The 13,753-nt window shown below is 33.8% G+C and overlaps 1 protein-coding gene across 1 annotated transcript in view; it reads right to left on the bottom strand.

Moving 5' to 3' along the window:
- The window catches only part of LOC109093620 (FRAS1-related extracellular matrix protein 2-like), a 55,875-nt gene that overhangs the window by 19,045 nt on the left and 23,077 nt on the right, over positions 1-13,753 (bottom strand). The window contains exons 5-6 of the mRNA XM_042732569.1: positions 10,400-10,525; positions 8,913-9,164 (exon numbers count right to left, since the gene is read on the bottom strand). Coding sequence (XP_042588503.1) covers positions 8,913-9,164; positions 10,400-10,525 — 378 coding nt within the window. The remainder of the gene's footprint in view (positions 1-8,912; positions 9,165-10,399; positions 10,526-13,753) is intronic.

The raw sequence follows: 13,753 nt of genomic DNA, 5'->3' as shown, positions 1-13,753 counted from the left end.
TTAGCTCTCAGAGAGAGACAGTAGTATGGAGGGTAACTTCCTGACTCAGTTCACCACACAAGAGTATTTTGAAAACAGCTAAACTACCGTCACTACCACCGCTTCCGCTACCGAAAAGTGTATAGTTTTTCATTAGTTTTTTAGTTACTCTCCAATGCGGTTTCCGCACCATAAGAGGCAGCAGCAAACTACTTCTCAGGTTTAGCACACATAAATTTTTTGTTTTAAAAGTCCCCAAGAGTATTCACTGAATTTGGAAAGCATGCTTTTTCTTTTTATGCCCCCTAGGGTTTTGGAACGACCTACAAATGTATTGAAATTAGAGTCTTTGCCATCTTTGAGTACTTTTAAAATTTATTCTGTATTCTACATTTAAAGAGTCTTGTAAATGTTTTTCTTGAACTTCGATCTATTTTTGATTTGTTGGATTGTTTGTGTTTTTAATATTTATGTGTCTGAAACTATATGTGTGCTGCCGTTTTTGACCAGGTCTCCCGGGAAGAAGAGATTATTATATCTCAATGGGATTTTTTCCTGGCTAAATAAAGGATAAATAAATAAATAAATGGACGTTTGTGTTTTTTCTCACCATGGCGTCTACAGAGCAGAGGTCCCTGGGAGAGGATTCAACAGCTGTCATCTCACTTATCTACAGGAAGCCACTTACAAAAGAAATGCCTGTAACCTCCTCTGTTCAGAACACACTCCAAACATAAGATCAAGGTCACAAATTGCAGGGGTTTAATTCTGAACAGATTCATCTTCATGAGAATATAAGGTATAAATACCAATAATACTTGCCCTGAACTAAGATTTTGTGGATGTTGCCATATATCTCTGATAACAGACCAAAACATTTTTTTTTTACAGCCGCCTGCGTATTAAAATAATTTTCATAATTGAAACAAAGGTAAAATATAAATATCAAATGAAAATTTGAAATGTTGACTTGGCAAGTAAAAAGACTATAAAATAATTTAAATGAAAATGAATGCTATATGAAAGCTTGTTTCTACCACTGAATAAAGATAATTTAGACTTTTTATCTCAATTATGATTTTCTCGCAATTACGAGTTTACATCTCATAATTATGACTTTTTTCCCTCAGAATTGCATTATATAAACCTTGCGATTCTGACTTTTTTCCTCACATTGCATGATATAAACTCGCGATTCTGGCTTTTTTTCCTAATAACTGCGTGATATTAACTTGCGATTCTGACTTTTTCTGTCGTTCTCCGAGAATTGCGTGATTTAAAACTCGCGATTCCTGATTTCTTTTCTTAAAATTGCGCAATATAAACTCATGATTCTGACTTTTTTTTCTCATAATTGCCTAATATAAACTCATGATTCTGACTTTTTTTTCTCATAATTGCCTAATATAAACTCATGATTCTGACTTTTATTTCTCATAATTGCCTAATATAAACTCATGATTCTGAGTTCTTTTTCTCAGAATTGCCCAATATAAACTCGCGATTCTGACTTTTTTCTCAGAATTGCGTGATATTACAGTACATTTTCGATTCTGACGTTTTTCTTAGAATTGTTAAATATTAACTTGCGATTCTGACTTTTTTTCTCAGAATTGCGAGATATAAAGTCTAAATCACGTGAAAAATTGCATGCTATAAAGTCAGAATTATGATATAAACTTGCAATTCTGAATTTAATTGTGAGTTTACATCTCACGATTCTGAGAAAAGTCAGAATTGTGAGAAAAAAAGTTAGAATTGCAAGGAAATAAGTCAGAATGGAAAGGTTGTATCTCACAATTCTGACTTTGGTTTTTCACAGTTGCAAGTTTACATCACTCAATTCTGATATAAAAAGTAATGATTACTTTTTTTATTTTTTATTTAGTGACTGAAAGAGGCTTCCAACTACACAGAAATCTAAATAAAAATGACAAAAGTACTAAAACTACAATTAAAGTGACTGAAAACATAACTGAAGATATAAAAATAATAGCACTTATAATTACTACTACTGCTGCTACTAATAATGATAACACTTGTGTTGGATTCTGGCTCATGTAAACATACTAATCCCACATTTTTCTAACCCATTATTATTAGAGACAAAAATATGCAATTATCAATCATTTTCTGCATGTCAGTGCTTTGACCATATTAAAACACTGACATTAAGACTGAATCCTTCACATTTTTCTCGTAATTGCCTAAGTAGTATTGTGAGGGACTTCAAGGGTGTTGCTACTGTATATGGTTGCTAAGGCATTCTGAACATTTGTTGCCATGTTGGTGCACAGGCGAATTCTTACTGGACCAAGTTTTTAAAACATTCCGGTCCTAGATACAGCTTGAGACATTTGTTTTAAGCACAAACATGATTTCAATAAAATTGAAAGTAAAATATTCATGGTTAAGATGTTTTGAAATGATTCAAATGTTGAAAATGAGGGGAAGCATTAAAAAAAGAATTAGTGTGTTGAAATATTCACAGCCGCATGAGACGAAGGGTGAAGCTGAAGGTTAAAGCCCCTCAGGGTAAAATCTCATGCTGCATTAATTTTCGATACACAGGGAAGGAAGCTTCAAGCAAACCCATTTCAGGACTTATCACAGCATACATGAACTGTGCTGAATCATCCGAGCGTTATCATACTCAGTAGGGCTAATGAGGGATGATTCATGTGCAAAGCAGATGACATGATGGCATCTGCACCACAGAGAGCAAACTTGCAAAAGATTCAGTTTTATGAAGAAGATACAATTAGACAAAGCTGCAATTATCAAGTCCGTATGGATATAGACACATGGGGATAAATTCATATCCAGGGGTCCAAACAAACAGTTAGATAAGACCGCACCGTTAGATTCATATTCCAATTATCAAAAGTAGCTTGTGTTCATACAAAACATTCATTATATTAGCAAATATTGGCGCGGCTTCTCCCCCGAGATGTCCCGTTCCAATCAAAACCTCAGCACGTCGCGTTTATTTCCGGGAGCCTGTTCTCGGCCACGAGTCTGTCAGAGCTTTTTAAAGCTTCAGGTGACGGATAAAAAGTCTGTGTGTTCTCCGATTCTGGAAACTCATGTTTGAACTCGCTAGCGCGTCTGTCGGCAGCATGGAGTGCGGATGGGTTTATGCAGTTTTGACAGCTTTGTGAAACATCTTTCAGAAAACTGAGTAAGAAAAGAAGGTGGGAAGCATTGAGACTTATGCAGTATTTAGTTGTATCTGTCAAAAACTGAAGCTATTTTTACACTTCAAGGGAAAATAAGATTAGAAATTACTGTTAACTAGGAACTGATTCTGAAAAGAGACATCAAAAACGTGTTTTTGGCATTGAGAAATGTTTCTTTGTGACATTCTTGCATATTAAGCATAGCTGAGCTGTGGGATTTGTAGTGAAACCATGGACTGCTCCTCATTCTTTTGGTAGATCAATAGATTGATCTAGAAATTAAACTATTTGTTGTGGGCAAAAATATTTTAAATAACAGCTACTAAATAAAAGAATATAGAAGATTTAGAAACTAACCACAACTACCATAGTGACAAGTGAAAAGAAAAAAACAAATTAATATAATTGGACTATTTTCCATAAATAATAAGCATAAACAATTTTGTATATTTCAATTTTTTATTTTTAGGTTTTATTGATTAGCTATTGAAATATTTCTGTTTTAAGGCCTTCATGAAACCCACTTTTTTAATTATTTAAAACCTTTCATTGTGTTTATCTAGAGAAATACTATTCTGCTCTATACTAATCTATTCAATTACATATATAAAATACACACACACACACACACACACACACACACACACACACACACACACACACACACACACACACACACACACACACTTTGTAAAAGTATTTGAAGTCTCTTATGCTTTAATTATTTGGTTAAAAAAAACAGTAACAACAGTAATATTATTACAATTTAAAATACCTATTTTATATCTGCATATATTTTAAAATGTAATTTATTCCTGTCTTCAGTGTCACATGATCCTTCAGAAATCATTCTAATATATATATATATATATATATATATATATATATATATATATATATACACAGTACAAACAGCTACAGTTTTTGAAAGACATGACAACTATAAAATGTCTATGGTACATTTGATAAATTTTACAAAACAAACAAACAAACAAACAAACAAAACAAACAACAAACTACTAACACGTAGCAGCATGTGAACACTGGTCCACTATCCACAACTGAACATTAAAGTAAGTATTGATTTAGTCTGGAGCTACACAGGTGGTTTTCTAATGCAGAGGCGGTCTTTATGCCCCGAGGCTTCAACAGCACTGATTTAGTACTGACAGATTTATGTGAGCAATAACACCTGTGTGTACATTCCACACAATAAATGACAGCACAGGAAACAGCACAAAGCATTTCTTCAGACAGCTGGCTCTCTGATGCTGCTGACAGAGAACACCATTTTAGCTCAGTGTGCAGCAGTTCTTGATGATCTGCATGGGTTTGGTGTGCATCTTCACGCCGCGTTCTGATATCGACGCCTGTGAAAGCTAATGCACGAGGGGGTGATTCAGTGTACATAATGTGAATGTAATACTCATTGACAGTCAGTGCATGCCGAGATGTGTGCTAATATTTGAGTTTCTCTAGACATAAACATTTGTCGTTCTCAGACTATGAACATCTGTCAAACAGACGTGCATTCTGTCAGGCATTAATTTGAAACTAAAGACAGGTGTCTCTGTAGATATACTTCCTTCAAATGGTTATGTACACCACATGTTCTTGTATTCTCCACCTTCACCTAGGGCTACACTGTCATACAAATGATGCTGAGCAGAAAGCATCATGTCCGACATCAATCTCTGGCTCTTGGATGGTCTCAGCCTCAGGCGGCACACATATGGACCTCTCACAGTCCATTCAGCCAACATCTAATGCATATTGCACACAAAACAGTGGTTTTCCAAAGACTGAAACAGCACAACTGTTGTCAACATTGATAATAATAATAATAAAAAAAAGTTTCTTAAGCAGCAAATCATCATAGGAGTATGATTTCTGAAGGATCGCGTGACACTGAAGTCTGGAGTAATGATGCTGAAAATTCTGCTTTAACATCACCGGAATAAATTTAATGAAATTTTAAAATATATTAAAATAGAAAATAGTTATTTTAAATTGCAATAATATTTCACAATATTATCATTTATAAACTAACAAATGCACAATAAACCTGAGTCTTCCAAAAACAAATCTTACTGACACATAATTTTTAATGGTACTGTATATTGAAGTGTGCGTTTTTGTCAGAAACTTTTATTTTTTCAAAATGCATTTGTTTATATGGCATAGGTCATGCATTTCAAAACGTTAAAATAATAATATAATATAATATATAATTTCTACTGTATTTTTGAACTAACAAATGCACAATAAACCCGAGTCTTCCATAAACAAATCTTACTGACTAATTATTTTTTAATGGTACTGTATATTGAAGTGTGCGTTTTTATATGAAATTTTTACTTTTTTAAAAAAGCATTTGTTTATATGGCATAGGTCATGCATTTCAATAAAATAAAATAATAATATAATATAATATAATATAATATAATATAATATAATATAATATAATATAATATAATATAATATAATGTAATATAATGTAATTTGCCTTAAGGGTTTAATATAATATAACACCTGACAGTACTGCAGATGAGCAAATGCTCTAAAATATATTATATTTGATGAACAGAAAGTTGGAAAGAACAGCATTTATTCTTAATAGAAATCTTTTTTAACACTGACAAAAATTTAACAAAATTTCCAGTGTTTTCAAGATAACCTTTAACATAGACCACTGGCATCTTTTAATTCTTTTTCCTATGCAAATATATTAATAAAGTAAAATCAATTTCAGTAGCCCTGGCCTAAATTGCACATAAAAACAAAAACTATGAATAGTAATTTTTACATATAAATCAGGTGGTCTCTTCCTTTTAAAGGAGCCTGAACATCCTGCGGTGAGGACCAGATGTTTCACTGGAGTCACTAGTCTTTGTTGTACTGTTTATCTCTGCAGCAAAACATCTCTTCAGTTTTAATCTGCAGTGTGCTCAGTCGCTGCCGGCCAAACAACACTGAGCTCGGCATCCGGACCATGTTTGTTTTTGATGCAGTTCATTAGCTCTCAGAGAGAGACAGTAGTATGGAGGGTAACTTCCTGACTCAGTTCACCACACAAGAGTATTTTGAAAACAGCTAAACTACCGTCACTACCGCTTCCGCTACCGAAAAGTGTATAGTTTTTCATTAGTTTTAGTTACTCTCCAATGCGGTTTCGCACATACAGAGGCAGCAGCAAACTACTTCTCAGGTTTAGCACACATACACACAACGGAGAGAGAGTAATTGAGTTTTGTACTGAATTTTCAGCAGTAGTTTTGACCTTCTTTCCTAGCTCGTTGAGATCTTCTCTCCAGCATTCAGAGATAAAATCATTCCTGCATTGCCTGAGGGAGTCAACCTTTGTCTGTTTACCTACCTGCAAACTCCTACCTTACACACACACACACACACAAACTTCCAGTTTTTTTTCTCATCGTCTCTGATCATTTGGGGGAGGTGTTGTGCTTTACTTTGTCGGAGCAGTGTTTATCTCTCCATCTGCAGTTAACCACTCAACATAAATCTAAATGACATGGAGAATAGCCTAAATTCACTCGCTTCATTCTGAACTGAAACTTTGTGAAACAGAAAAATAAAATCAGAAATGATACACAACCTACTTGAGCAGCCCAACTAGGGCCACCAGATCAATAATTCATTTGTGTGTGTGTGTTAGTGTGTGCACAAGAGAGAAAGAGAGAAACCGAGGAGAACGGGATGATACAGATTTCAGAGGTATGCACAATTTCATTTTTACTATTCACAGTCAGCATTTCACAAGTAGAAAGAGTGTAGAAAAATAACTCTTACACACACACACGCACTATTTTTCAGCATCTCATGCAAGTGTGTCGCATTTTTAAAATTTAAGCTCAAGTTTCAGTCTCAGTTGAGTCTAAACTGACACAATGTCACAATGCTAAATAATCATTGACAGCACTAATACATACATTTAGTTTTAGATTCCTTAAAATGCTGTATATGTATGTTGTCAGCTATCATTTTGAGAGAAATCAATATATAAATAAGCTTATTTAATCACACAGGACTGTCTCTTTCACAGTTCATGTTTTGTATAGTTACACTTGTCTTGTAATATTATACTAAGCAAATGATTAAAGCTTTAAGGAACCTCATAGCCTTCATGTTAAGCATAAATAATCACAACAGGCTGAAACTATTATGCTCATTTGCAGCTCTAACACTGAATTTAAGGAGTGTTTTGCTACTGCAGGATGCTGATTGATGTTTAGGTGGTTTTAGCCCAGATTTACTGATAACGGCTTCAGATAGAGCGAGATAAGATCTAATACCCTTAGGATATTGTACCATAGACAAGAGGATTGCCCCAGAAAAAAAACTTCAGTAGCCTGAGGTGTATGTGTGCGAGGGGTTTTAAAAGGAAGATTAAGACTCAGAAAGACGTGCCAAAACAAAGCGCCAACAACACCCTCTAATTACACAGTCTCTTACTTACTTACACACACACACACACACACACACACACAAACACACTCTTTATGCTTTAATAAACAGTAAACACTATTTGTCAGATATACCAATTGCAGCATGCTCAGCTGAACTTAACTTGATGAAAGCTTTCACCTTCGTGTCACATGGGAATTAGCACTAATCCACGTTAAGCATCGAGCAGCACAGGGATTCAGTCGCACAGCGGTATATACACATATGTGCATGTATAGTTTCCCAGCCAAAGGATGAGCTCTATCCCTTCCAGCTCTCTCCCGAGTGCAATTTCACACTTTCTGTCTGAAGTGGGCTAAGCCAGTGGCTCCTATTTTCCTCTGCAAACTTTTGAGAGGTGCCATAATAACAGCAAAACAGAGATAAAAGAACAAAAATACGTTCACTTTCCGCTGAAAAACAATTAATTCTCTTGCTTTGAGGAAAGAAGGCTTTTGAATAACTCAACTTTATCTGTGATTTCAGGCCTCATAACGCTGGTGGAAAAAGAGACTCCTATGCAAACTTCAGCGTTGCCCATTTACATGTGCATTGTGTCTATTCTGGGTTCATCCGCTCGCTGCTGTATGTGCATGAGACACACAAAAATTCTGCCGCTATACGAGGCTTTGGAAAAAGATAAATGGCTCTTTAAATATCACTGTGTGTTGAACTAACAAATACATATCTGTCTGAGCATGATATGGACTGTAAATAGCTCTATTTGTATTGTTTCCAGACTAAATTGTAAGCAATAATTGTTTTTAAGAAAAAATATTTTAGTTTTTATTTGTTACTTCTTGTACTTTTAGTGTTTTTTGGGGGAAAAGTGGAACAGGAAATGACGCGAGCCAGACTCAAACTCAAATTTCCCACTTAAGCACTACAGCATGAGCACTGCACCACAGCTCCAACCATATTTATTATACTTAAAAAAATTAAAACCATAAAAATCTGTTTCCTTAAAATAAAACAAATATCACTAAATAATCATATAAATAATAATTAAATTAAATAATAAAAATATTGTGTATATATTTCAAATTTGGTAATTTCAAACTGGTCATAAAATAACTAAAACTGAAATAATACTAATATAACACTGGCTCCTACTTATTCACCCCGTTTATGACACAGAAGTGAGTTTGTTTCTTTTTTTTGTTCAGGTCACGTGTATATTATCATCAAATCGTCAATCATCAATATATATCATCAATATTTCCTGGAGTGAAGATTTCATATTCCTTTAAATGTTTACTTTCAATCAAACCAAAGCAAACAAGCTCTTACTGTCGTCCTGGTCTGGCAGTATGCGGATAAGCGCAGTGGGGTATTCTGGCCCCAGACGGCCTCCCACAGGCATACTGAGGGTCACGTTGAAGCTCTCCTCTCCCTCATACAGCGAGTCGTCAATGATCACCACACGACAGTGCTTCTCCGTCTCGTCCTTATCAAAGCGTAGAATGCTGGCCTGCTCCTCTGGACGGGAGATGTAGTCAGAGTAGGACAGAACAGAAGTGGGGACGGTTCCTGTGGCGGAGCCTGCAGCCGCACAGAAAGGACACATGCAGGGAATTCATTCAAATCCACATAAAGCGTTTACAGATGCTTCAAAAAGGATGCTTCAAAAGAATCTGTAAAGGGATAGTTTGCTCACAAAAATGGCTGTCATTCAAACTTTCATGTCACTCAACCTCGTTTTAAACCCATTTCCTTTTTTTTTTCATGGAACACAAAGTAGAAACACACAAAATTAAATGCTGGCTTGGTATGAATGACACTGATAAGAATATTTTTGAATTCTACACATGAATAAAGGCTTAACAGAAGCCTTTAGATAGATATGTCTGTGTATTAGAAGCTAGTGAGACATGGACATTTTAAACTTTTGTGGAAAGACCAGCACAAAAGGTTCTTAAGAACCATTTCCGAAATATTTGTGGGTGAATTATACCTTTAAAAAACACTTCCTGAACACATTTTAAACCAATTTTGAGAATATTGGTCATGTCAGGAGTTTTGAAATTTATTCACAGTATTTTAAAATGTATTTGCAGCATTTTAAATAATGACTGATAAAAGATCAATAAAAAATTATTTCAATAATGTCAAGTAATTGGCAGAAAAAACAAACAGTACAATTTTTGTAAAAATGTGGTAAAATATAAAAAGTGTAATACAAACAAAATTTGTATTTCTTTTATAAAGGCTAATTTGATCATTAAAAATTTTAGAATTAAACATTATTATTTTAACGTTTTCATTTTAAAATTTTTATACCAACATTTATTACATATACATATATACACACACACACACACACACACACACACACACACACACATAGAATATATATATATATTATATATATATATATATATATATATATTATATATATATATCTACACATACATACATATATATATACATATACATATACACATATATATACATATACATATACACACAAATACACAAAAAAAAAAACATATATACATACATATATATATATACACACACACACACACATATATACATATATATACATACATATATACATATACATACATATACATACATACACATATACATATATACATATATATATATATATATATATATATATACATACATATACACTTTAGCAAATATATACACATACATACATACATATATATACACATACATACATATATATATACACATACATACATATGTAATGAATGTTGCTATAAAAATGAGAGCTTATATCAGGTTGTATATACTGTGTATTGCACCTTGCTTAGTGTGACAGACCACCATCAGCTCCTCACTGACGTCTCCTCTCCTGTGCACCGGGATCAGGAGTTCTCCGATATCTTCTTCCACAGCAAAGCTGGCCTGAGGAAAGAACACCGTGGACTCTGTCAAAGGGAAAAGAAGATATAGCTCAGTATTAGGACTGCTGTTCTGTTATATCAGTCACAGAGGGATTTAGTGGCTCCCTGTCAGAAAGAATATTACAACAGGGCTTTAAAACACCACAGGCGGTAGACTGATTCTTCAGTATATAATTATTTCAAATCATACGCCTCTATACTGGGCGTGTAATGCACATTTATCTTGCACAAAAGGCAAAAACACATTTTCTATGAGAAAATAGATTTTTCATATTGAGCGCTTCATATTAGGTTTTTAGTGGCCTTTGGACTAAGCGGCATTGATATCTGTCCATACCGGCTGTGTATTGTGTTGTGTTGCAGAGTAAACCGTCTGACTGAGTGGGAGCTTGTTCAGGCATTGCTATTTTCAAATACCGCAGGTCAGGTCTGAGTCAACATCTAAACAATTTTTTAATAGCACTGAAAGAAAAAGGAGGGAGAAAAATGCTCTAGCCAGAGATGGAAAATCTATAGAAAAGACAGAGCTAGTGAAAGGCTGGTGAGGTTTCTGAAATGGAGCCGCACAGGGACCAATAATAATAAAAAAAAAAAAAAAAACAGTCCCTTTTTGCGTGGCCCATCCTGCCCCAGATCCTTCTTTGCAATTATACATGATCCTTTGCAAACAGCTCCAATCATCAATCTGCAAGTGGTCATTTGGTACCAAGGGAGAGTGGAGGTGTTCAAGTAATAGGTAAGAAAGAAATAAAGACCGTTGCATTTTCATTGACAGCTTTGAAAGATAAAACATGAATATAGTACACCTGGTGTCCCACAACTTTTTAAAAATATTATATTCACAAATGTTGTGCAATAAAAATAACTTTGCATTAAAATGGGCTAATTTTTTTTTTTTTTTTTTACATTCTACACATACATATATTTTCACACTATACACTAGTTATTGATGCGCAACCCTGTTACTCAAGTCATTATAAGAAAAATGATCAAATATTTATAAGGAATGTTATAAAGGAAATATAAGCTATACAAATTTGGTCTAAAACTAGCTAGACCCCGCTGAATTTCAGCTTAATTTAGGCTAAATCTACAGCCCTGTTACTTGCAGTTCTGTAACAAATTCTGGCTTTTTTCCAAATATATTTTTACAAATTTTGTCTGCTTACTTATGTTTATTTACTGTATATTGCTAGAAAACAGCACAAAATAAATGATTTTCAAATTTGCAACCCTGTAACTTGCAACTCTAACAAATTTTGGGATATTTATTATTATTATTATTATTTTTTTTAAATTATGGCTTTTTTTCAGATTTTTTTTTTCAAAACAATTGTCTCTACTTTTTATGTTTGTTTAATATATATTGCTAGAAAACAACATCAGATCAACTGTTTACAACTCTTACCAATTTGGGCATATTTATCAAATGTTTTTTTTTTTTATTACAAATTCTGTCTTTTTATTAATATTTTTACACATTTATTCTGTTTGATATTCTGTCTCTACTTTTTGTTTATTTAATGCATATTGTTGGAACAACATCAGATCAACTGTTTTAATCTGTATTTAGATACGCTAGCATGGTAACAGGGTTGCAAAAATAAAACAGAATATAACTGTCTGAAGTAGTTTGATCACCTGATTTTGATGACTAAGATTTTCTGAAGGTTAAGGACCTATTTCCACCAGTTGTTCTCAAAAAGAAGAAGAGAGAAAGACTGCAATTGCTATATTTAGCAGCCATTTATCCACCCCAGATTTCTTCAATTATATGACACTGGCAAGAGAGTGTGAACTTGAGAACAAAATATTCTCTGCAAAACCAGAACTTTGTCCACTGTTCAGTCTCAGAGCGTTGTACAGACTGAGTGACTGCTCTCCTGATAAAAGAATGAATCTTACAGCCATCAAGACTCAAACGCTGGCTGTGAGAAAAGAATAACAATGAGGGGAATCTATGCAGCCTCTCAGGTATAAGGCTTACGTATTTAGACCATCTCTTACCCTCACACAGGAAACTCTCATGCATGAGGGGCCGAAATAATGACCTTGTTTTGTAAGGATCAAAAACAAGGCAGATGAGAAAGTGAAATCCTGCGCATTTATATTCAGCTCTTGGAAGAGTCCTCCTGCGGATAGGCAGTTGAATTTGAATAATAGCATAGCATGGTATAGACAAGTTATTTTAATTGTATACTTGTCAGTCATAACATTATTTATATAGTGTTTTCTATACTCACTTTGAATGAATATATAATGGTCATTACAAAATCAACAAATAAATAAATTGAGCAAAAAAAAACTCTTAAAATCTAATTTTGTTTCTTAAAAAAAATAAAACTATCCAAAAAAAAAAAAAAAAAAAAAATAATAATTGCCCCTTAAACAAGATAAAACTATTGAGAAGCAAAACTAAACAAGATCCATCCATTCATCTATTTCCAGTCCATTCGATTCATCTTCCTATCCATCCCTGATCCATATAATATTACCCATCCAACTCTGACTTTATTTACAAAGCACCTAATAAAACAACTAAGTTGACCAAAGTGCTGTACAGTAAGTTCAATTAAAAGAATATAATAGCAAATAATAAATAACCATAATAAAATAATATTACCCATCCATATCCATCCAGCCATCTAGATCATCCATCCATCCATCTATATCCATATATATCCATCCATCCTTCAACAATCCATCTTTATTATCAATCTACTGTATATCCATGCATCCATCCATATCCATCTATTCATCCATCCATGCATCAATATCCATACAGTATGGATATTGTTTTAAGCATACGTAAATCTAGTTTAAATTTAGTGTGGTTTATGCTTAAAACAAGAAAAATTTAGTTTATTCATTTATTTTAACACATTTAAAAATACTTAATTCAACTGATATAACTTGAAAACAAACCTAAATGTCCTACACAGTTTTGCTTTCCAAGCTTTTCTTTTTTGAAGATATAAAGTATCTTTACAGTGTGGATTTCTTGACCTTTTCAATTCACAAGATCTTTAAAATTAAGTATTTCAGTGTTCAGTCAAGGAAAGGTAAAGCCATTTAAACCTTCATTAAACCTATTTCCAACATAAGACATTAAAACCAGAAAGCGAAGTCGAAGTAAGCATCTTTAAAATGCCTTTCCAGCCTCTGCTCTTCCTTTATTGCTCCTTACAGTAATGAGCAGTGAAAGGTTCTGGCTGTAAAGCAGGGAGCTTGTCACATCGCAGCCGTCCCAGT

This window comes from Cyprinus carpio, chromosome B10 (genome assembly GCF_018340385.1).
Source record: "Cyprinus carpio isolate SPL01 chromosome B10, ASM1834038v1, whole genome shotgun sequence".
NCBI lineage: Eukaryota > Metazoa > Chordata > Actinopteri > Cypriniformes > Cyprinidae > Cyprinus > Cyprinus carpio.
Note: the sequence above shows the minus strand (reverse complement) of the source record. Positions and strands in the feature narration are given on the sequence as shown.